Raw genomic sequence first — 25,076 nt, forward strand, 5'->3', positions numbered from 1 at the left:
TTTCCCGCAGTTTCTGTGACACAGGGAGGCCGACCTGTCCTCACAGTGCTCCAGAGTCGACGGGACAGTCCCAGGCTCCCACACCCTGCCAGGCAGCCCAGTGAGTGTAACTCACACCCAGCACATCCTCACACCCGGCACATCCCCACACCTAGCACATCCCCACACCTAGCACATCCCCGCAGCAGCGCTCCCGCAGCAGGGTGTGGCTGGGACACTTCCTGAGAGTGACACTGTCACCGAAAACGTCGGGATAAATTAAAGTGTCTAACACTGTTTTTAGATTAGAGAACAGCATTACTTTATTCACAGTGCTGGATGCATAGGGGGAGCTCCACCTATGATGCAAACTTTCAAAATTTTTCACTATTTATACACTTGGGCAAAGAAATTAGTGTTCACTGTCTACAAAGTACATAATTCTCTTTATTAATTAGTATTTTATCTTCTGTTGGTTATTGATTTCTTGCTTCTCATGCTAATTAGTCTACATTATCAGTCTTGTTATGATGTTACTTTTTCCCAGGTAAGACAATTGCTGAATTGTCTTTGTTAGTTTCTTCTTTATCTCTGGATGCTGCAAAATGTCCTTATAGTCTATAAATTCTGCATACCTTGCGTCCAGTTTCAGCAATATATCTCTGCCAGGCTTTGTCCAACAAAGCATCTCAAGGCTGGTTTAGCAAAATTTAAAAAGTTTCAGTAATTTTCCCGACCTGTGTTTCCACAACAGCATCTTATGACAAACCTTGCTAAATGCTTGACTACAGTGGGAAATTACACTGTTTATGATTGATTAAATAATTAATTGGAAATTTTAATTAGAACAGTTACTAGAAAAGCGATATAATTTTCAACAACAGGATGGGAACACCTAAGCCGAGAGGGCGCACTGGAGCTGCAGGGTGCCAACCCTCCTTCCACCCAGGGCCGCTTCACACAATGTCCTTCGCCGAAATGGACAAGGAAAGGGGCACAGCCGGCAGAACAACAGTTCATCCAGATTTTATTACACGGCAATTTGAGACCTTCGCCTGCCGGGCCCGGACCAGGGCCTGCCGGTTTGGGGTATGCAGCGCGGCCCCAAACTGCCGCCCCTTTCCACACGCGGCCGAGGTTCAAGCGCTCCTTGTGCCCGCAGCGCTGGGACGTGGGGCAGCGAGGACACTGCTCACCGGCGGGGGGAGGCGGGAGCCCCCCGCCCCAGCCTCTCTCCAGCCTCAGTAGCCGGCCGGCAGATCGGACGGCAAGTCGAACTCGTGGTGACTGAGCCAGCGTTCCGGCAGCTCGTCCGCCCTGTCGAGGCCAAGCTCCAGCGCCCTGAGCATCTTGTCCGCCGGGTGCGAGTCAGTGAGGCCGGGACCGGCGGCCTGGAGGGGGCGGCTCCCCGCACCCCGTGGCTGCGTCCCCAAGCCTCGGGCGAGCGGTGAGTGGGGCTCCATGGGCCTCCAAGGGCCTCCGGGATCTCCCCGCGGCCGGCGTTGAACGTGTAGCTTCTGTGCCCACAAGCTGGCCAGGAGGTTGGATCCGCCTGCGGGGCCACGTGCAGGAGGCAGGCGGAGCCGCACCGCCGGCACTTCCCCGACCCCGGAGGGGTGGCGCAGGATTGCCACCGCCGTGAGGTCCTTCGTGCCCCGGGAAGGGGACTACAAACAGCTCATCTCTGGAGTCTGCGATGACACGGCAGCGCTCAGAGCGGCGCGGGCTGCCCCGGGCGGGTGGAGTCCGGCGAGGTACCCAGACGGGGAGGGAGCTAGAGTGGCGCCCTGGCTACCCTCACCCTTGCCTGGGCGGCTCCGCTCCCCGCGCGCCCCATGTTTATAACGGCTCCAGTGCGGGGCAAGGCTAAGCAAGGCTGGGCTGGCGGATGAGCGGGCTGAACAGGGAGGGATGGACGGGACAGGATGGTGTCAGCACTGCCTGCCCCACCGGTCGCCGGCCGGCCCTTCCAGGCCAGGTCCCTTCGTGTCATCCCCGTTCTGGCTGGTAGCTTCCCCCACTTCACCATTCAGCCTGGACACTGCCAATCCCGTATGTTCTCCCACCAGCTTCCCAGTCTCTTGGGTGCAAATTCCCCCGTCCGGTGGGATGCCCCCCTTGCTTGCCCCTGTCCAGGCTGGGAAACACTTGTAACACCTATTCAGGGTGTGGGACAGCTGTGGGTTCAGGTGGTGGTGGGGCTGCCAGGGTGATGTGGGCTGGTGCCCTCAGCCAGCTGGAGAAGGGATTTGATTGTAAGGGGGCTGTTTGTGGTGGCACTGTGGATACCCTTCGAGGCTTTGTCCCACCTTTTGCACATTCCTTGCTTTGCATGGAGTTGAGATCCAGTTGTTTCTCCACATTCAGCAATGTGGATGAGGGTGGCTGACGGCACCTTACCCCATGCCTGTGGTGGTGCATTCGCCCCCGCCACCCCGCTCTCTTCCAGGCTGCAGTGTGATCGATGAAATGCTCGTTACACCTTGGCTTTGAAAACAGCACCTGGGCTCAGCTCTTTCTGAGCTTATCAGAAACACTGTCTGCACACAGGAATTGCCAACAAGCTCCTGTTTTCCTTATTACCAGCCTTGGAAGATATTCCTCTTGCCTGAATGGCATAACATTCCTGTTCTTACACTTTCAAAGAAAGTGCTGACCCAAACCGTGACCAGGATAAACACTGTTGGGACTAAAGCCCACACTCTTGCAACCCTATAGACAGCACTCCAAAATGGGGCCCTTTCGAGATCTCCTGGACCACAGTGGGCCTGCGACCAGCATCTCCCTCTGAGTGGGATGCCTCTCAGAGCCAGCAAACCCTCAGGTTCACTACACTTGGAGGATTGCTGAAACATATCCTGGGCCAATACCCCCACTGCTTGAGGCCCAACCCTTTGCCCATAAGGAGATGCAAAATCATCCAAAGTGAGTATTTCACTGACCTCTGCAGGGAATTTTTCACAGATACCTTGCTTGCGCTGACAGTTTCTGTCTGGGTGCAAGCTCCTGTGCATATGCTGTAGCAAATCTGAGAGAAAATACTGCTTTCCTAGATGTTTAAGTACCTCACATAACTAAGTAAGTTAGGCCTGTAAGTAAGTTTAAGTTATAGGTATAAACTTCCTTAAATGCTGCTAAGTGTTGTTCTTATGCTAAGTTGTTAAACAAAATTTATAAGCTAAGTGCTGGTAATTGTTACTTTTCTTCTGAGTTGCTAAGAATAACTTCGAAGTTCTAAATTAGGTTAACTGCTGTTAAGTGTTATTCCTCTGTTATACTGTTAAGGTTAAGCTATAAATGGAGTTAAGTTAGGTATAAGTTAAGTGTTTTTCCTATATTAAACTGCTAGGCTTAAGGTGTAAGGTGAGTTCAAGTACTGTTGAGTGTTTTCAAGCTTTTAGGCCATGTTCCTTTTTATCCTTGCCTGCACTGTCTTTTCACACACACACACACACACACACACACACACTCACACATACACCCCCCTAGATAGTCTGTTTTGATTGACTAGATTTTGTTTGGTTTTGTTGTTGCTTGTTCTCCCTTGTTGTGCCTTGGCTATCCTGTAAGTAGTAGAGTGAATCTTGCCAACATACTTGTCATTCTTTGTCGCTTAATATTAAATCTGACTTTTGCTCATACCCTTGCCAGTGACTTTTTAAGCAATCTCAAACACTCTTGTCTGTAACAATGCCCCAGTTTATATGGCTGTCTGGGGGTCGGCAGCCTGGCGAGTTTAGGGTGCCATATCCTTACAGTCCCATCCCCCAGTGCAGATCTCCCTGCACCTCACCTAAAGCCACAACACTTGACACGTGGGGTTTCCTATTACTTTCCCAGCTGTGTTCCTGAAACAGCTCCTACAGCTCAAAGGGCAGCCTGTCTGGTGTGGGAACAGAGCACATGGGGCCCTGAGGTGAGTCAGAGCAGGCCTTACTTTCTCCCTCGCTGGACAGTCCCCAAGCCTGATACCTCCCCTGGGCACTGGGATCCTTTGCTGTAGTGGTGGCAGCACCACCCTCCTGCCAGCAGTCACCACACAAGACTGGTCTCTCCCCACCACACCACACCACACCACACCACACCACACCACAGCCACAGGCACCAGGGGTACATGGAAGCAGGCAAGGGGTCAGGAGTCATGGGAGCCACATCCTGCTGAACTATCTTCATGCAAGATTTCCTGTTGTTTCAATTGGCAGTGAAAAACAAGAGAGCAAAAACAAAGTTAAGGCCAGGATGGGAGCCCCTTCATCTTGCTGTTTATTCCAGCATAATCTAATTAAAGCCACAGGAAATATGCTTTCCCACAGTGACTGGACATCTTTAAAAAATCTAGCACAATAAGAACTCCATGGGCCAGGACAAATAGGGGACAAGGGCAGCAGAGGCCAGGCTCCCTGGCCTGTGGCACTGGGAGAGATCCACCCCAGATCCCTGTATACCTGTTCCCTTTCTGAGACACCTTGTGGCAGCTCTCATGGAGCACCAGAGCATCTGGAAGTTCATCCAAGATCTCCCAGGACAGAAGCTGCCACAAGGCCCTGCATCTCCCCTGACACTCTTGAGAGGCTCCTCAGGGTCTGGCCCCACTGCACAGGATTTCAGGAACTCACACATGGGAACTCACACTGCAGTGGGGGATGCTGTGAAAAAGAGCACTGGTGAGGCAAGGTGGGTGGAAGAAGAAAGGAAAGGGCTTTCTTCTGAGTATGAGTATTTAAAACATTTTATTTTTAACAAATTCCCTGTTAAAAACACAACGGCTGTGCCTTTCTGTGGGTAAGAGACACAACCTGTGTGCCCCAGAGAAGCTCTCAGCTCTGCTTTCCAAGTGGGCAGCTCTGAGGCTGTACCCCTGCCAGGCAGGTAATGCAGTGCTGGGCTCCAGCTGGGGAGGGCTCACAGCTCTGAGCAGCCCCTCTCTTGAAAAATATTTAAAACCAGTCAGGAAAACAAACTGTGGTGTTAAAAAAGGAAAAAGGAGCAAGGGAGGCTCTGGCAGCACTGGTGGCTGTGGCTGGAGGGCCCACACTCCTTGCCAGGGGAGAGCCACAGTGCTTGTGGCATGCAGCAGCTTTTCTTCTTTAAAGAGAAAAAAATTACCCAACCAACAGTAATTTCTTCCAAATTTTCCCTGCAGCCACACACCAGTTGTTCACATAAACATGCTGTCTTCCTCATATAGGAAATGCTCTTGCCTGAGCCTTCCTTTTCTGCTAAACAACGTGCTTCAGATTCCCTGCAAATAAAAGGAAGCAGAAAAGGGTATTTCCACTGATATTTTAGCCTGATGGCGTGACCTGGCAAGGGGCGCCACCCCCATGCCTGATTGACTAGGCAACAATATGGGAATTCCAGCCTCAGCACAGACCTCAGTTCCTGCTGACTCCTTGCTCTCTTTGCAAAGGCTGCTGCCCTCATCCAAGCCAGGCTTTGGAAAGTACCATGGGGGAGCTCTGCCACTGCTTTCACTATGCTGAATGCTGGTTTGGGATTCGTGGACCAGCATCTGAGAGGCACATGCTCATTCCCTGCTGCCTCGTCCTTCTTTTAGGCTGGATTCACAGACAGGAGTGCACAGCCCTCCCTGGCAGCTCTGGAGTGATGCTGCTCCTCCTACCCCCTTGGACAGGACCCCAAGGAGGGAATGTCCCCTCCCTAGAATTGGCCCGTGCTTGGGAATGGACACCCAAGCATGGATGCATCCATGGCCATTGCATCTCCTACCCTACTTCTAACACCAGCACACTGCAACACACATGGAGGGAAAAGGGCTGCCAAGCCCCATCTTGCTGGTCCCAGCCCCTCTGGCAGACAGGGACAAGACAGATGGGGAAGGGCATTGAATGAGCGTATTGGGTCTGACTGAGGTAAAGCTCACAGCCCTCCCAGTGCTGTGCTTTGCATTAGTAGCTGGAAGAGTGCTGTTAGCAGAGCAGTGTTTTGGCCACTGCTGAGCAGCACTGTCCCTCTGACATTCCTTTCCCCATCAAAGGGATGAGAGTGGGCAAGATCCCAGGAGGGGACACAGCCAGGCCAGCTGACCCAAGTTAGCCAAAGGGATACTGCACACCATGTGACATCAGCTGAGATATATAAGCTAAGAGAGCGAGAGGAGGTGGAGGGGGGCATTTGTGAGTCTTCAGTGTTTGCCTTCTGGAGCAACTGTTTCACACGCTGAAGGTCTGCTTCCCGGGAAGTGCCTGAACATGGCTGCTAATGGGAAGTAGAGATTGACCTTTCTTTAGCTTTTGTGTGCACAGATCTCTGCTTATTCCTTTTCTTTTACCGTAATAAACTGCTTTATATCACCCTGCTGGCTGTTCTCCATCTTACTCTCTCCCCTGTCCCGAAGGGGAGTGATAAGAGTGACTTAGTGGGCATCTGGCACCCAGCCAGGGTCAACCCACTACAGTGAGTTTGGCTGGAGCTGGCAGGGTTCACCCAGCTGCCTGGCCTGGACTTCAAGAGCTTCAAGTCCTGCCTGCTGGAGACCTGTCCCAGTTCCAGAGAGCTATTTCCCACAGTTTCTGCCTGGACCAACTGGAAAGACACAGATTGGAGGGGTGATCTGCAAAGGGGGTAGGGAGGGAGGTGGCTCACAGAGAGCTCACAGAGGGTGATGATCAATGGTTTTTACATGGTCTTGCTGCCTGTCGCAAGTGGGGTCCCCCCAGGGACTGATACTGGGCCCCACATTGCTCAACATCATAAATAACCTGGATAATGAGACTGAAAGCAACCACAACACCAGACTGGATGCTGAGGTGAACACGTCAGAAGCGAGAGCCATCTTAGAGAGGTGGACAGGCTGGAAGACTGCACTGAAAAGAACAGTTTTAAGTTCAACAAAGACAAAAGCAAGGTCATGGTCTTGGGGTAGAAGGCGCCCAGTTCAGGCTGGGATCTGTGTGACTGGGAAGCAGCCTTGTGGAAAGGGACCTGGTGGTCCTGACATGCAGCAAGCTGAACATGATCCAGCAGTGTGCTGCTGCAGCAATGAAGCAAACTGGATCCTGGGCAGCATCTGTAGGAGCATTACTAAGAGAGACAGAAACAGGATCATCTCATTCCAGGGGCAGGTGACAAGCCAAGAGTACTGTGTCTACTGTGATCCCCACAAATCACAAAAGCCATGGACAGAGCACACAGAGTCCAAAGGAGGACCACAAAGGTGATCAAAGGCTGCAGAACCTGCCCAATGAGGAAAGACTCTCCCTGTAGAAGAGAAGGCTTAGGAGGGACCTCATCACAGTAGTCTAGTACTTGAAGGTAGGCTTCAGAGAGAACAGAGGCTCTCTCTTCACAAGGAGCCACAAAGAGAGGACAAGGCACAACAGGTATGAGTTGCACCATGACAAGTTTCACCTTATTTTAGGTATTTTTTTACAGTGAGAACAATCAATCACCGGAGGAAACTCCCCAGGAATGTGGTAGAGGACCCACTGTCAGAAGTCTTCAGGATGTGACTGGACAGGGTGCTAGATAATCTTGTCTATGCTCCCTTTCCCATGAAAGGTTGGACCAGATGAGATTTGAAGTCCCTTAGAACCTGGGCTGTTCTATGATTCCAATCAGGACAAGGCTCCATGCTCCCCTCCCCAGACAGAGGAAAGACAATGGCAACTTTTACTACAGGGACCCATAACTCTCTACCACCAACCCTGAAAATCCCAAGGGATGTGGGAGGCAAATGACACTGTGCACTAATGAGCAGCCAAATGAATGTGGTTCATCTTTCCAGACAGCAAGAAAGACTCCAATGAGCTGTTCTGAAGCCCTCTCTGAAAAAACCTGTCAGCCTGAAGCAGGAGTGTTGGCTTGGACAACTCACCTTTGATGGAGTTCAGAATTTCTTGAATTCTCTGTGGCTCATTGCGGTCTGGTCTGCAGCTTGGTGTGATCTCCAGCACGTAATCAGGACCGTACTCTGTGAAGAACTGCAGGGGAGAGGAGAGTAAGCAGAGAGGTCTGTGAAGGCAGAGGGTAGAGGGAGGGCTCCCCACAGGTACCCGTTTGTGAAAAGGCAAAAGAACATTTCTCCATCTAAAGACCTGATGTGCTTAGGCCTGAGCAACAGGCCTCAGCCAGAGTTGACTTACAAGATGGATCCTGGGCACTGTATGACTAACACCAGCAGTATTATTTAGCTAAAAATAGATTAGTTTCCCAGCTGACATAAATAGAAGCTTGTTTGTAGAGTATTTGAGGGGAAAACCCTCCCAGCCAAGGCCTGGGCTCTGGCCAAGCCCTGGCCCTGGCTGGTCAGGAAGTGTGCCATCAGATCCAGGAGTTTCTGTGCTAAAAACATATGGTTAAGTCACTTTGACTAGCTGACTTGGGCCTATAAAAGCTGGACGCACTTTTGAGGCAAATTTGGAGACCTTGCCTATGGGTGGACGGCACCATGTAGGATTTTCCCAATAGCAAGGAAGGGTTCTCCAGGTCCTCACTGCAAAGCGGGGTTCACCAGTGACTGTGGACTCTGGATGACGGTCAAGTATTTAGGCAATTGGTGATGTAACTTTCTCAATCACTGTCCTTTCTGTCATATAGTAATGATTAGGTGCATTACCTTGCTTGTTTTTGCTTGCTACTAAAGCCAAGTGTGTAGTTTTATCAGATGCATCATTTTACTTTTGTGTTGCCTTAATATTCATAGTAAAATAAGACCACTCTTTCCATTGGTGTCTGTGTTCTTTAAATCGCTCCCATCAATTGGCAGAACAGGGCCACATGCAGCTTCACTACATCAAGGTGGAACTTCAGCACTGTCTGTGTCCGCCTGGAGTTTTCAACCATTTCCCAATTCAAGGGATGAGAAGCAGAGCCCAGTGGTGCAGCCAAAAGCAGTCAAATGTCTATCCCAATGCTTTATTTGGGAAAGCTGTTGACACTCATTTCACACATGGTTACCTGCAAATGGGTTTTTTATTAATAAATTTCATGTGCTGCCAATCACATATCCTTCCATTCACCACCCACCTTGCTGAACGCTGCATTGACCTGACTGTGAAACACCTGGAGAGGAAAAATCAGTGTGCTGCAAGGATACTGTGTCTCTCCTGGTTAAGTGCTCAGATGTATGTAGGAAATCTGCACCACAAGGGGGTTGACATGCTAACACAGAATCATTGGTTATTGCCAGCAGTTGTGTCATAATTCTGGCCAGTAGCTGGGAGGGCATAGCCAGGACACAGTGGTTATCCTACACCACTTCATGTCATTGCTGAGGGCAGAGAAAGGGACTCTCCTTCAGACAGAAGGGATTCCTTCCAGTTGAAATAATGTGGCAGAGGGAGCTGTGCAGTGTTCTCTGTTGTCAGGGGGGCAGGAGTGTTTCCGTGTGAATTGTTTCTTTTCTTATTCCCTCTGTCATTACTATCATTGCTGTTGCTGCCACTGTTCTCTTTTTTATGTTATTGCTGTTTCCAGTAAATTGTTTATTTCAACCCATAATCTTTAGCCTTTTTGCCTCCAATTGGATGAGGGAGGGGGAGCAGTGCAGGCTTTTAGCAGGAGCACTAAATTGGAGAATACCATTCCAAAGACAACCTTAACTGGTGCCCAGTACAGGGCACAAAGGGTTGAGATGACAACAGATCTGCCCAGAGTGGGTTGGAAACAAATTTGATCTAAGCATTTGTTAGTATTAGGTACAGAGCCACTGGTCACAATGTTGCTTGGTCTGTTCATGTGGGCGAGCATACATGTGGTCCTTCTGATTATATTTCTCAGAGCAGGGAGAGGGATCAAGAATGCTTTGTTATTGTACTGTGTGATACCACTTTCTGAAATGATAACAAGTGCAATGAGGGACATTTGGGATGTGTATTCAGTGTTCGTCTCCTACCCTTACCTTAGGCGCTACCTTTGGTACTCCATTAATAATAGTACTCAGCCTGTAGGGGAAACATAGAAGGATGATTTTCCCCAGCTTGTCACCCCCTCTTCCTCCTTGAGGCCTGTTACAACAGCTTTTGAAAATTTTGAATTCCCTTTGGATGTTACAGAAAGCATGTTCTTGTTGCTATGTATCTTATGTCTCCTCAGTACAGTTTACAACATGTTTGAAGTCAGTGCAGTCCACGCCACGTTTAGAGTCAGGACAAAGATTTCGACGAAGGTCATGCAGAGGTCTGCCCCAATGGTGGATAGTCATGAGTGGCACAGATTGTGGGAGAAAATGGGCCAGTTTTTGGGGAACTTCTCTGCTCTGATGGTTTGGAAGTTCACCCCTGAACAACTACATGACCCTGATGAAGTGACAGAATATTTACAAGAAGAGTACTGTGGCAACTCCAAAGAAGAGCAACTTATTGGAGTGTGCTGGGCCCTAGCTACTCTTTACCGTACACTGCTGGTCACTAGACAGAACCCTCAGAGGGAGGAGGAGGAAAGCACAGCAACAGGCACTGTGGCCACTCAAACTGCAGCTGAACCAGAGCAATACCCTGTGCTGGGAGCAGTCACCCCTATACAGAAGAAATCCAAGGCGAAATCAGTTCGCTTAGCAAGGGAGAAGAAGCAGGGCCATCACAACAGGAAGAAGAGGGAAGCCAGAGATCCCCATCCCCACGTGAGCTGTGAGATGTGCAAAAAGATTTCAGCCACCAGTTGGATGAGCCCCTGGTGACCCAGCTGCTCCGATGCTGGGATATCACAACCCACGAAATGGAACTAGATGGTAGTGAAGCCAAGAAACTCTTCCATGAGTTTTATCAACCAACTGGGATTCCCACATCAAGGGGAAGAGATTCAGCCGACAGAGATTAATACATTCAAATGCTGAGACATACCAGAGGTGGATGGAAATTGCTAAGACAGGAGTCAGGAAGCAGACACACACTGGCCCTCATATGCTCTGGCTGCACATGCCTTCTGCAAATGAGCAAGTGACAGCATTGTCCCAGCTGCCCCTGCTGGCCCCTAGCTCATACCCTTTTCACAGCTTCACTGATTTATCCCTTTGGCTATTTTTCTCCTGCTGACAAGTAAACAGATTGTTCTTTCTCTATGAGTGACCAGACCTTGAGGGCCATGGACACAAGGAATAGTCATTGGTTTGAATAAAGCAGCCCCCAGGCTGCAGCCTCAGTCGAAAGCCCATAAGGGCAGGGTCAAGAAGAGTGCTTGGTCTGTGTGGAGAGGAGCCAGCTTGGGGAGAGCATCTAAATTAAAGGCAACATTAGCTGCAGCAAAGACAAACCTTCAACTGCTCAGGATTAGGCATGGCTTCCAATCTCATGGAAAACAGGACAAACAATAAAAGGGTGTCAGCTTCACGGCAGATGGCCTGCAGCAAGGTTCCTGCCTCCAGCCTATGGCAGTGTCACTGTGTTAGAAGGAGCTTGCATTTACTTAAATGAACTTGCATTTACTTAAATTTACAGGATCAAGTGGGGATTTTGCAGCTGAGCTTCAGCAGAGCTTTCCACTCTTGAAAAAATATTTTTCTGCTCTCCAAGCCAAGGCGGTCTTCAGAAAACATGTGAAAGAAGCTGTTTATTGCTGCTGTAATCTAACTATAGAACCATTCCATCAAACACACTCAGCCAAATACAGGACAAAGTAACCAAAAATCATTGCATTTTCCTCTGCCTTAGAGACCGTGTAACAGCAACCCCAAACCCAACTTTCTTCTCTAAGATACATTGCTGACCCAAACCATTGTCAAGCAACCAAGTGCAAATCAGATGGAGAAATCACTTCCTGGTTTGCTGCACATCTGCACTGCTTCCCATTTTATTTCAAAGTATGACGAAGACTTAAGCTATAGACCCAAAATGCCATTTCCAAAGAGAATGGAAGTCAGACAGAAAGGCTTCACCAACGAAGAAAAGACAGCAAGAATCAAGTTTTCACACTACCAGAGGAGTCTCCAGCTGGGAGGTCTAAACCCTGAGTGTTGGGTAAGAACAGCCTGGTGCCACTGGGGACATGGAGACAAAACCAACCTGAAAACCAATCAGAAAATCTGAGCATTTGCTGTGATGGAAATAACTTTGAAAGTGGAATTTTTCTTAAAGGAAATGGTGGAAGCCCAACTGCTTTCATTAGCCTAAGCCAGATAAAGCCTTTGAGCATAAATAAAAGGGAACATTCCTGTACTGGCTTCCAGTTTACTTTGAAAGAAGAGTTTTGATATCTACAAGCTGGAGTTTTTCATGTACAGTTTTCATGTACAGTTTTCAAGAGAAAATTTTTGAAGAAACAACAAACCTAACCACCTTCTGCAGGTAATTCCTACAGAGGACCACCTTTTTCACTTCCCTCATAAACCAGTCTTGTTTATAATCTGTTTCTGCAAAAATCTGGTTAAAGGATCATATTTAAGCATGATATCTCTCAAAAAGCATCTTGCATCTCTTGTTCTATAATGATGAATTTCCAGCTTCAATCCACACAAAAGCTTCATCTCTACCTATACTGATCCATGAGATCCTTAGACACAGGTAAAACCTGAATTCTCTTCTGTAGCCACTGTAGGCTTGAATTACTCTGCAAGTGCAGGTTTGTTTGTGTAGGGTTGGTAACAACGATCTATGGTTTGAGACCTATTATAAACATGGCAGTGTCCAAGGCCAGGTTGGAAACGGCTTGGAGCAACTTGGTCTAGTGGGAGGTGTCCCTGCCCATGGCTGAGAGGTGGAACTGGATGGCCTTTAAGGTCCCTTCCAACCCAAACCCTTCTGTGATTTTATGACTCCAACCTGTAGTTACTCCACACAAATTCAGTCTAGATGATGTCCCTCCAAGAAGCTGTCCAGCCCAACTCAAGACTTGAAAAATACCAGCATGGCCACAAAGACAGCACCTGGCCCTAGGGCCAAAGCTTCAAAGCTCCACCTGGTCCTTTGTGTAGATCGATGAATGCAGGGCAAAAATTTAAAGCCCTGAGAAAGGCAAAAGGCACATCCTAAAGAGCTCTAAACCAGTGTCTCCTTTTGCCCACCCTCTCTGTAACTGAGACTGGAGTTTATTGGCACGTGAGACCCCCCCCTCACAGAAAGCTGCAGACAGCCTCTGTTTTTGGGCACAAGTACCCACCACACTGCTACGTCAGGGCAGCACTGTTACTCAAGTGTCTCCACAAAATAGGACTGAGTGGCAAGGATGCTGTGTGGATTAAGCAGAACAACTGGTTCTTCTGCAAGGAGAAGGGAGAGTTTTTCAAACCATTACCTCGTGATCGGGGATCTCAGAGGACAGCGTTCTCCCAAGGATGACACCAGTCAAGTATGTCCAACAGCGAGCTGTGTTGGCAAGGTTGTAACCTCCTGTTTCCAGCAAGAATTGGGATTTTGAGGACAAAGAGTGGGGAAAGGGAAAAGAGAAAAAGAGATTTAAATGGGAGGAACAAATCATGGAGCCACCATGGGCAGGTTACCTGAATTCAGCTTGTTTGATCCACTCAAGCCATGCCCAAAATCTGTATTTTGCACATGCTGGCTACACAATGCCAGGTCTGAATGACAGTGCATGCAAGAGCAGACCTCTCAAACTGAACCCATTACATTTAGTGCAGCAGAGACCAGTCCTCCAGTCACCATGTCAGATTGAGGACCAGCTCCCAGCCCCATGCGCTGGACTCTCTCCTGGCAACAAAGAGAGCTGTTCACAAGTAGCAGAGAGAGAAGTGCAAGGGCTGCAGCAGAAACAGGGGCTTCCTGCTTTTTAATACCAGCCTATGACCTATAAAGCAAAATACACGTGCCCTGCTATACGCTGGTGAGCTTTTCAGCACTGTCACGTTTGAGAGGACAAATGAGAAGCTCCTCAGAACAACTTGCAACTGCTTCATAGGTAAATGAGATTTCACAGTCAGTAGGAAATGGTTACCTCCATGGTAAAAGAACATGAGCCCACAAGGGGAAACCTTAGCTGAAAGCAATCCTGCACGAGGCTCAGGTAAGTTTGTTTTCCAGAAACGATGACTAGAATAGTAACGGGAGAAAAGCACTTCGACAAGGCAGAGAGACCATATTTTATAACGTTCCCTTCTGTTTGGGTTGGTTGTTGTGGTTTTTTTTTCCTTCTTTTTTTTTCACTTCTCCCCCAGTTTCCACTTCAAATGCTTCCACATGCTGCAGTGGTGGTAGTCCTTTGGTATTTTCACAGGTGACTAATAGCTGATCCTCATTTTTTAATAAAAGTTTTGGGTTTTGTCTGAAAGGTGGCATCTCCAGCATACTCACAGACAAGCCACGGCAGGACTGAACACTCAAGCTTTCCATAACAAAGGGCATCAGGCATATCAAATTTTAGCCTTAATATGCTATACCCAATTTCCCCCATCTCAAAAACGACAACAGCTAGAGATGATCTGGCTCCAATCATGGAGCTCAGGGGCTTTCCCTGGCACACAGTGGGTTTTGTTGTTCTGAAATGCTCTGTTAACATAGAGCCTGTCCTGTGCTGTCCCCACTGGACAAGCAGCTGGTTAGGCTTAACTTTCACTGAGTATCAGAGCCCTGCTGTACCTTGCAGTCAGCCAGGCCTTGTCCCAAGCCCCTGCTAGAATCTAAATGAAACCATTCATTACCAGGTGCCCAAGGTAGGTTTGGGAACACAGGGCTCACTTTTAAAGAGAAGCATTGAAGAGCTGACCAGCAGAGATGGGAATCAGACATGCCACTGAGAAATCAGGGTCAGTTTGTTGGCCTCTCCTCCAGAAGCGCCATGCAGCTTTTAACACAAGAGTTAAATCTGAATCAGGAATGAGACTTCCAGCTGCCAATACCAAGGATTTCAGGTGTGAGGAAACAGTACTGTGCCACAGTGTGTCCTCCTGACAGTGCCCAGTAGTCACCCTGCTAAACCCTTGCTGGTTCTGAGCCCATGGGCAGGCACTTGAGGCAGGGTCACTGGAGGACAAACATGTTTCTCTGAAAACAGCAGGATGGACTCACCTCCTCCCAGGACAAGAGTTGCTAGCTGCCACTGCAGGACATACTTGAGGCACTTGCCCACTCCCTCGGGTGTCATGTTGAAAGAGCACATGGGGTCTCCAGCAATGGTGTCTGCCCCCAGCTGCAGCACAACTGCATCGGGGTTGAAGGCAGCATACACTTCCTTCAGCACTCTATCAAGAGGAGGAGTCTGGTTAATGTGAACACAGTTCAGAGGAATGCTGGTAGCATGGCCCTGCTCCCTCAGATCCACCAATGCCTCTCAGGGCTTCCGCACTCTCTGCTTCCACCCAACTCATACCAATTATACTACCTCTCCTCCCAGTTAGCCTTTTACCTCCACAGGAAGTTTAGCTCTCTGAGCACTTATCAACAGGCTGATGAAGGCAAAATCACCACAGGCACATGGCAGAGGGGTATCTGGCTTAACAGTGGCATCAAACTCCACATTCACAGTGGCTGCCCTTTGGCTGCGGGACAATCCAGGGGCTTTTCTCCCCTGTGAAAGTCATGGGGGAAATCAGGGTCTGGCAAAACAAAAATCCTGAACTCTCAGATGCCTCTCACCAGGACAGGACAGGAAAAGACAGGAGAAACAGAGGAAGGCTCTGGCTAGGCTCTCACTCTCCTCTCTCCTAAGTGGCTCTTGAGGCAAAACTATGAGGAAAACCTCTGTGCAGGGTGTAGTCGCCTGCAAAAACCTGCATTGGACAGAGCTTCATGCTTCAAGCCCACCATGGTTTTGGGAAGTACAGGCAATCATCCTCAAACAACAGTTGGAAGTGACATCCACAGTCATGCCTGTGACTGCCTCCCAGGCCTGGACAGAACTCAAAGAGATCTCAAAGTCTCTTTGCAGAAGCTTTAGCTATACACAGCTTGAAATCTGTAGTAGGTTATGATGTCCTTCAGCTGTGAATGCATGCAGCAGGCTCCTCCTGAGTGGGCTCCTGACCTGTCTCAGCCCCTAGAGTTGCCTTTTGGAAACATGTCCTCTGGCACAAAGAGGGCTGCTCTACCCCAGCAGTGGCAAGCATCAACAAGCTAGCAGGAGGCATGGCCCCAGCATGACTGCCCTACTGGCCTAATAGTTTAGAGAAGCGTTAGAGGTGGATGTGCTACCGTGTCCTGCAGCCCTGCACTGAACCTCCTCTCCCCTGGAAAAGAACAAGCCTTGCAGCCCAGTTTTGAGAGGGGAAACAGTTTGTGAGGTCCACCATCAGCTGAGTGATAGAGAGGCCTGCCAGGAGGCAGCTCTGTCATTGCCAGATATTCAGCCTTCAGCCTTTCATTCTTCCAGCACAGACAAAAGGTGCTAGGAAAATACTTTTAGCTAAGCCCCAAGCATATACCCCACACATAATCAGGATTCAGAGCACTTACTTGAAGAAAAAACATCTAGCCCTAAGTCCACAGCTAAAAAATACTTGTCCCTTCTCAGTCTCTCCTTAGATACACACAGCTGACCTGTGGAAGAGACCCCTCCAGCCACTACCAAATGCCTCTGTATATTCAGTCTGCTTAAGGATTCAGACAAGACCTCTGAGAACTCTTACAATCCATTTTCATTGTAACCAAAGGCTGCAACAGAGGAACAGACAAGCCTTAAGAAAAGACTGTAATTAAGAACAGTAAGCTGTGTAGTAACTTATTCTCTAAAATCCCATCCAAGTCAGCTGTATTGGAGCAAGAGGGCTTACGATTCACAGATCTGGTAATATTTCTCATCCTGAATGCCATCTTGAATGGGCACATTCACGCTGTAATAACGACCTTTTCCCAGGCCAACATCTGTCACATCACCGGTGCCTGCACAACAGAAACACCCCAATTAGGAGGGAAAGCAGAGCAGCAGCAAGAGAGGGATGTGTGGGATGTCTCAGACGCAAGCTGAGAGCCAGGACGTTTGACATGCTTATGGAGAAGTCCACTTGCCACCACCAAGAAAGGTGGGGTGGAATGACCCAGTTCTCTCCTTCAGCCAATTCTGCCACGCAGCGTCAAAGGGGCTCTGCCCAGAGCTCATCTACAACCAGAAAGGGGGAAATGCCAAATATGCAGCTCCCCCCTCTTTTCTTCTCCTGGGTCAAGAGGAGAGGCAGCGAGACACGTTTGTTGGCCAGCAGGGATGGGACTTGCCTTTATGGAGCCCTCGCCAGTGATGTGTGAACCAAATGAGCAAAAACCTCAAGTGTTGAACTTGCCTGGGAAAAATCCTGGTGAAAATTTGTGCAGAGAAACAGTCATGACTTTCGAGGTGAAACTAAAGGCATCCTCAACTCCTATTTAGAAAGAGAATAAAGCTTTTATGCATCATTTTTATAAATGACAGAATCTGAACACAGAGTTGCTTGATACACACAGGGCAGCAAGCAGAGAAAGAGTAGCATGAGCAGGGCAAAAATGCAGATGTGGCTTAATAAATCCATCCTCAATCCACAGAGACTGGAGTTCAGCTGCAGCAAAAATCACAACTGAAATGAATCTGGCAGGTCTCATGCTAATCAGTACTGAGTGGATCTCAATATCTCACGTCAGCACACTTGCCTCTGCTGCTAGGCCTTCGAAGCTGGGAGAGGGATCCAAGCAGGGCTGCCTTGGCCAGAGCTTGGCTCTGATTAGAACCAGTGCTACTGGGCTCTCTCGCTTTTTCTCAGTGCTGCTGTGGTTCAACATGCCTTTTCTTTTCCTTAAAGACAACTTAAAATAGTGGGGTGGAGAGGGAAAAAAGAAGTAATAGGAAACTTAACAGAAACCAAATGCAGGGAGAAAACGGAGCAAAATGAAACACACCATAAAATTTAGAAGAGCAGGAAATATTAAATGGTTTAGAAATAATGTCCCTGAAGGAGAGAACAGTTTCAGCAAGGCCAGCTCTGGCTCTAGTTTTATAACATCAAGCCTTCTCTTAAAAGCACTGGCTGCTTCCCTCTTGCACTGGACCATTAAACAATTAAACCCTGTCAGCAACTGCTCTGCCAGGATGGGAGACTGGGACACATTATCTGTTGCTTTAGGTACAAGACTAGACCCTCAAGAGAGGTCTGAGGAGCAGCATAGGGCAAGTCCATAAAGAAGGACAAGGTGGAAACGGATTAAGAGAACTCAACTGCACTGAAAGGAGGTGAAGCCACAGCTGCTGCAGCAAGTAAACCCCGACTGTGCAGACAGGCCTTGACTTCTCCCATTCCTCCCTGAGTCTGTGCAGTTGTGCTGTTTGCAGCCTTTGCTGGGCCTTACCATCCCCATGATGCAAATCCAAATCGATATAAAGGACACGGTCAAATTTCTGGCGTAGACGCAGGATCCCCAAGACAGCATCATTCAGGTAACAGAAGCCAGAAGCTTCATCCCTGTGAAAACAATGTCTGTGACTTTGAACATTTGCCAATGCAATCACCATTGGTCCCGGCATTCTCACTTTAACTTTGCAAGTGTCCACCTCACAGGGGCATAGAGGAGTATGAAAACTCAGCCAAGGCCCAGCAGTGACCAAGAGACGGGTCAGGAGTAGTCAGGAGACAGGTCAGGGTGGGAAGCACAGAGAACAGGACTGTTTGTATCAACTGCTTCTTAACTCTGGGCTTTCTGGCAGCTGGGTAAGCATCAGTTAGCTCTGCTGCAGATAGGCCTTGGCCTGTGGGCTACCTCTGACCATTGCACTGTTGAATAAACAAAAAGTTCACTTTCTGCCTCTGTGACATTTTAAAGACGTTCAGAGCCACTCAAGTCAAACCCACTCTCCCTTTGCGGCACGAGGACAGTCCCCTAGGCCATTTTCCTGTGAGTTCTGGACAGGCACAGACAGGCAGCCGCTCCATCCCTGCTGTCTGTGTCATTGCTCCTGGGAAGGTCCTGGCAGTGAAAGGCAGGTCCAAGGCAGTCACAGGGCTCTGCTGCTGTTCTGAAATCTCAGGCTATGATGGTTAAGCCTCTTCCCAAAGTAACTCTCTCCTTTCTCTCCCCAGGAAAATGGGATGTCCACATGCAGTCCCTCACAACACAGCTCCTGCGCTCAGCCAGAAGAGAGTCCCAGCAGCTAAAGAGAAGACAGGTGTAGCATAGAAAGCTTTATCCCTTACATTCACCAGGGGACAGCTTCCTCACTGGCATCAAAGGAACAAGAAAGTTTCTTAACCCCTACGTCAGCCTCACTCCAAAGTCAATTCCCCATCACCACTTAGCACCAGTCCACATGCATTTCTGAATCTGCCCTGGATAGCTGATTTAAAGCAAAGCTTTGTACTTTGCAACAACAGGAGTGCCCAAATTCCTTTTCCACAAATTATACCAGGATCCAAGATGAACCTCTGGGAAATGCCTCTTGACTTCCAGTCACAGCACTCATCTCGTTTCCCCTGACAGCTCCTGCTCAGCAACAGCTGGGAACGGTGAAAAGCAAGCCTGGGATGGCAGAACTGCACTTGCTCTCACTCCCTGTAAGTGCCATGAAACACAGGTGTTTCCCAGTGACTCTCTTCATTTACACCAATGCTGAGAATGGAGGTGTTAACAGGTATCCTGGGAATCTGACTCAGTTGTGGCTATGTACTTCTCCCCTCCCTCCAATCCCACAAGGAAGTAAAGTGAACTGTGCCATGTCTTGGGCACTCTCTCCACGCTGTAACACACATCTCTGAAACTCGAGGCCAAGCAGAGCAGGACACCAGTTCAAACAAAGGCGGAGCAGTGTCGGAACTGCAGCTCAGGGCCAGCACTTGGGATTCCCCCATGCTGCCCTAAATCCACCCAGAAAAGCTCTGAGTGTCACTGCCAGACGGGAGGGAAGGGCTGGCTTGAGAAAAGGCACTGACAGAGCATCTTACCCTCAGCCTCAAAGACATCATCTGAACCAAGAGCTTCCAAAGTTCCAGATAATTCCTACCTTTAGGACTCTGGAAAGCAACTAAACCACCAGACAGCAGGTGTTTTTTAACAAAACAAATGTATTTTGCTACAACACAGGTCTTAGCACCAGGCACCTGCAGTTTGGTGCCAGTCTGGCTGGACCTTCACATTGGGCTGGCACCTACCCTGAAGCATCACACACCAACTTACTGGGGTGACTGTGAAGACTCCTTTGGGATAGGTGAGTATTAAATGCCTTTCTTTTTAAACAGACGGTTTGCTTCCCAGAACAGTGCTAATAGCTCAGCAGCAGCAACACTTCTAAGACTTTTTTCATTACAGGCATTTTTTAAGCCATGCAAACCAGACAGAAAGAGAGCAAGAGATTTTCCAAAAGCCATCAGTTCTGCACTGACCCAGGGCTTGGCTCTGCCAAGTCCAAGTCTCCTTTCACAGCAAGCTGCAGCTGAAGCCATTTTCAGTGAAGTGCTCAGCAGGAAAAGGGCTGAGACAGTGCTATTGCTGGCACTTGCACACCACTGTTACACCTCCAGAGTTCCTCTGCCAAGTCAGAAAAGTCACTGGACATCTGTACATGCACGTACAAGCTGCCAGGGCTAGACATGGGGCTCATGAGAACCCCTGAGGTTCCCCAGGGACACAGAACAGCACTGCACACACCAGCTGGCTGTGGACAAGGAAGGGTGGTGTCTTGTCTACACCGCAAAGAGGTCTCATGTTTTGGGAGATGGGGAGCATAAGTTAACTAAAACATACATCCATGGAAAATGGGATGGAAATATATTATTTTACTACTACAGAACCACACATTTCAGGGACAGAATTTTTACTTCTGTTGTGCTGGAAGATCATTACTGATGTTAGAGCTCCCAGCAAACAGCCCCCCATGGAGTGTGGGGAAACGCAAGGTCAGTCTTGCACCATTTCAAACATCATATTAAGGAACCAAAAAAGCCACACAAAACAATTTGGACATGTTGCCACAGTCCCACTGTGTTCCAAACTGGCAGTGACATCAACTGTTTGTCTCTCCACGGACTCCACAAAATCCATTCTCACTTGAGCTTCTTGAGATAACAATGTACCAAGGAATGACCGGACACCTGAATATACCTGCTCCAGACCTGCTCTGCAGCCCATGACAGCAACAGCACCAGCTGTTGAAGGTAGTGACCTTCCTCCTCTCAGGCCTCCGCCCTGCATTCTGTTTCTTTCCTCTCTATCTCCTGCCTTCCCCCACATCTTGCTTTCTCTTCCAACTCAATCATTGCACCCTGATGGTTCGCAGGGAAGCTGGGAGCTAGGAAGCAGGGCTCAGACACCAGATGAGAAAACACAAGGGAAGAGATTGTTTTCTTACTTCTTTGCATGATGCCACCCTCCAGGCCAGTTAATTGCTACCTTGCACTTGCCGTCCAGCAGGCACTGGGCTGCAGTAATGGTGGCTCCTCCCACAGCTGCTGCATACTCAAAGATCCCTTCAGTGGCTGGACAGTCGTAACCTGCAGGTAAGAGTCCAGGTAAGAGTCCGCATGTCAGACAGAAGAGGCCTTTTTCTCCAGGGGAAGCACATTCCTTTTGTTTCAGCCTTCAGGACTGACCCATGCTGGAGCCTATTTCTGAAGTACTAATCCCATGGAGGACCCATACTGGAGAAGTTCTTGAAAAACTGCTACCCATAGGAAAGACCTGCACTGGAAAAGTTCATGGAAGACAGTGTCCTGTGGGAGGGATCCCACACACGTGCAGAGCAAGAGCAAGGAGGAAGGAGCAGAAGACATGTGAACTAGCCACAACTCCCATTCCCTGTCCACAGCTCCCATTCCCTGTCCTCTTACATTGCTTGAGGGGGAAACTAGAAGAGCTGTGAGTGAAGCTGAGTCTGGGAAGAAAGGTGGATGAGGGAGAGGGTGATTTCAGTTTTATTTTGAATTCTCACTATCCTACTCTGTTATTAATTGGCAATAAATCGAATTAGTTTCCCTGTGTATAGTCTGTTTTGCTGGTGACAGTAACTGGAGAGTCATCTCCCTGTTACTACTTTGACATGATCTTTTCCGCTGTGTTTTCTCCCCCACCTTATTGAGGGGGAGAGAGAGTGCATCTTGGTGGGCACCTGGCAAAAAAACCCACCCACACCACAAAAATCAACCCACCACAAAAAGCAACAATCTAAATATTTCCTTGCACTCGCTTCATTAACAAATGTGTCCTGAACCACCTTCTGAGCTGTGTGCCTGGCTTGCACAACCTACGGGTCCTTCATACCAATCTCACAAAAAGTCACTCTCAGGTCTCTGGCCACTTGACCAGAAAAGCCCTGGCATGGTCACTGACATACCTCTTCCCTAAAAATGCATATCCACAAAGGAGACAAGCCTAGGTAAGCTGTAGGTCTGTATCTATAATATGATCTTCACTGAGTTCTACAGCAACTTCCCTGCTGCTGTTTCCCACAAAGCATGTGATCAGGACTGCTTGTCTTCCTGCAGACAGAGTAGCTTCAGGAATGTAAAGTCTAAGGGACACTCATGAGATTGGTGCAGAATCTGCACCTCTGCCTCAGTTCTGGGTCACTCCTCCCATTCCTGAGATCAAGACTGCCCATAGCCATCTCACCTGCTTTACCCACTGCATTGCTCAGGCTGTCTCAGGTCCAGGTGGGCAAGAGCCCTCTGCTCCAGACGTAAGTCGAGTCACCAGACAGACAGCAGCTGCTCTGGTCCCTGCAGAGCAGTCACTACAGCCCCAGGCTGCTGTTCACACATGCCAACTCCACAGCACCCAGTCCCAGCTCCAGCCCTAGGGCAGTGTCAGGGTCTTCCATCCTGTTACAGAGCCTCAGAGCAGCAGCAAAGGGCATCAGTCCCAGGTGACAAGAGACAGGCCAAGCTGCACAAAGCAGCAGTGTGAGGCTTGCTGTACCCTCTGCTGGCACCAGGAAAAGTGCCAGCCTACTGGATGACTGCTGGAGCTCAGCAACACCCCATCAAAGAGCATTTCCCTCCAAAATGAAGCCCAGCATTCCCCTGAGCTCACCCCTCTAACTGTAGCTCCAGCAAAAAGCGTCCTGACCCTGACACTTAACTAATCTCTTGCTGCAGTTGCATGTCCTTACCTAGCCCATACTCCACAGACTCCGGGTGGTCATCATCCCCCTCCTCACTGACCTTCTGCAGGTGCTGCAGGTAAGCATCTGTGTGGAAACTTGCCATCTCCTCCATGGAGGCCACTTTTGGCTTGACTATGCTAGGCAGAGAGCAGGAAGGGAGAATATCAGGACAAGAGACTTCAGGGTTCAGCTGAAATGTCCAGCTTTAGCCTTTAACCCAAGAGCCTTCTTTTGGCTGTTACTGTTGTAAAACAAAAAAACCCTCCCTCTTCCTCTTGCACTGGACTGTCACTCAAGTGAGAAAGCTACCCAGCTGAGCTGGAGCAGGCCTTGCCCTTGGCTTACAACTGCCTGTAGTGTCCACCCCAGTGAAGAACACATGCAAGTGCTGCCTGCACTAACCTTCCCACTTTGCTTCAAGTTTTTTTCCCTTTTCTGCATGTTTTCTCAGTTTGTGCACTCCCCAGTGGATCCAGCACTCAGGTTACACACAGAGGAACTAACTGAGGGAAATGTCCAGGCCCAGCACAGTGCTGCAGCAGGACCTCACCCAGGATCAGGTGCTGGGCAATGCCTCTTGCATGCTGTGACCTGCATCAAAGCAGAGACTGTCGCTGTTGGTAGCAACTTGCACAGCACCTTCCTGGGTTTGGGTGCTTTGCAGTGTGCATAAAACAAATCCTGCAACACACTGAACCCTCCCCAAAACTTGGGACACTGGGAGCACACACAGGCAATGTAGCACAGCTCCACTGCTACAGGAAGAACACAAGAAACTCCCAACTCCAGGCTGGCCTGATGCTTCCCAGCCCAGGCCAGGGCAAACAGCTCTTCAGGTCTGCTCCATAATGGTATCTGCAGCCATTTTCCAAGCACAATCTGCTAGGAAAAAAAATTGTTTAAAAAAGAAGTCTCAGAAGAACCTTCTGGCCCTGCTGAACTGGAACACTTTTTTAAAGATTTTATGAGATGCTTCATAAGAGACCCTGAGCTAAGCCTTTCTTTTTTTCCCTTCATATGCCCCAGTGTCAAGAGCTAGATCAGGCAAGAGGTATCTCACTTTTCTGCCCCAGATCTCATCTGATCTTCTCTCCTGAGTAAGATGCAGACCTCACAAAAAGTCTCCCAGATCCATGACATCACAGCAAAATAACACGGTGCCTCTCTACAGCAGCACTGACTGATCAGTGGATCTGGAGCAGCACCATGGCCGTCACCCTGCTCAGAGTCTCAAGCAGGAGGGTGACACACACTCTGAAGAGAAAGCACAAGGCTACATGTGCTCTACCAGACCAGGAGGGTAACCGTGAATTATACCTGCCACAATTACTGTAATCGTGTCCATGTAGCAAAACAAGCATTTTCCTTAAATCCTGGAAATACACACTGTGCGGGCTCCTATAATCATGCCGCCAGCAGGAACAGTGTGAAACCTTAAGTTACTCAGCACCTTCCAAACCTCAGTGGAGAGGAAAACATCTCTTCACAGAAAACAAGGACACTTACTTCATCTGGTCAAGCAAGCAATACGCTTCAATCAATGAATGCACCATGCTGGCCTAAAGAGAAGAATAAGACTGTGAGAGCACGAGACAGAAAGCCAGTAGCCGGGGCCCCAAGCACTCGCAGAGGAGATGTGGCTCAGACTCTTCCCAGCAGCTGCTTTCCCTGCCCGGGTCCCAGCTCCGGCCCGTGCCCACGGCGTGTGAAGGGGCCTCTCGGCGTCCCAGGCAGAGGCACAGCCGCGTACGGCTTCCCGGGGAACGGAAGCGTCGCTTCAGTGTCCGAGCCCGCGCTGCGAGGGGCGATGTGAAGGCACAGACGAGCTCTCCCCCCTCTGACCCCACACTCCTCCCGCCGGGGCCGCCCGTTCCCCCAGCTTCCTTCTTTCCTGCCGCCGTGCCGGGGCCTCACCGCTGTGCTCCCCGCGCCCCCTCACCGCCCCCGCCCCCGCCGTGGAGCTGACCCGCTTGGGCACTTTGCAGAGGGAGTCGCAGAGGGCCACGTACTCCGGGCTGTACATGTAAACCGGCGGCGGCACGGCGGCCATCGGGGCCGGCACGGCCAGGACCAGCACCCCCAGCGCTGCCGGTTCGGGGCGCGCCACGAAGGGCACTTCCGGCCTCGCGGCGTGCCGGGAGCTGTAGGCCCGCCTGCCACCATCCTTCCCTCAGCCCGACCGCGTAAGAACAGGCAGCCAA

At 49.5% G+C, this 25,076-nt stretch overlaps 2 protein-coding genes across 8 annotated transcripts; both read right to left on the bottom strand.

The window, feature by feature from the left end:
* Positions 1 to 276: 276 nt before the first annotated feature.
* On the bottom strand, positions 277 to 1,661 carry LOC146437188 (cbp/p300-interacting transactivator 1-like). The gene is given in 1 exon segment (XM_085060850.1): positions 277 to 1,661. A coding segment is annotated over 1 exon segment (441 nt). The 3' UTR covers positions 277 to 1,220.
* On the bottom strand, positions 277 to 24,992 carry HDAC8 (histone deacetylase 8). Of its 7 annotated transcripts, none has more exons than XM_085060837.1 (11): positions 24,842 to 24,992; positions 24,382 to 24,434; positions 22,882 to 23,012; positions 21,124 to 21,265; positions 18,135 to 18,247; positions 17,099 to 17,176; positions 16,595 to 16,703; positions 14,895 to 15,067; positions 13,168 to 13,262; positions 7,817 to 7,922; positions 277 to 2,429 (listed from the first exon to the last, which is right to left on the bottom strand). In XM_085060837.1, the coding sequence occupies exons 1-11, from the start codon at positions 24,923 to 24,925 to the stop codon at positions 2,137 to 2,139; spliced, it is 1,377 nt and encodes a 458-aa protein (XP_084916963.1). In that variant the 5' UTR covers positions 24,926 to 24,992; the 3' UTR covers positions 277 to 2,136. The 7 variants fall into 7 exon arrangements, 5 of the variants coding, with proteins under 5 accessions (XP_084916963.1, XP_084916964.1, XP_084916967.1 ...); XM_085060838.1 differs by having other exon boundaries at positions 24,885 to 24,983; XM_085060839.1 differs by lacking the exon at positions 277 to 2,429 and adding an exon at positions 4,693 to 5,221 and having other exon boundaries at positions 24,842 to 24,991.
* Between the last annotated feature and the right edge of the window lie 84 nt (positions 24,993 to 25,076).

The sequence above is a fragment of the Lichenostomus cassidix genome, chromosome 4A (assembly GCF_008360975.1).
Source record: "Lichenostomus cassidix isolate B80296 chromosome 4A, HeHo_3.0, whole genome shotgun sequence".
NCBI classification, from domain to species: domain Eukaryota; kingdom Metazoa; phylum Chordata; class Aves; order Passeriformes; family Meliphagidae; genus Lichenostomus; species Lichenostomus cassidix.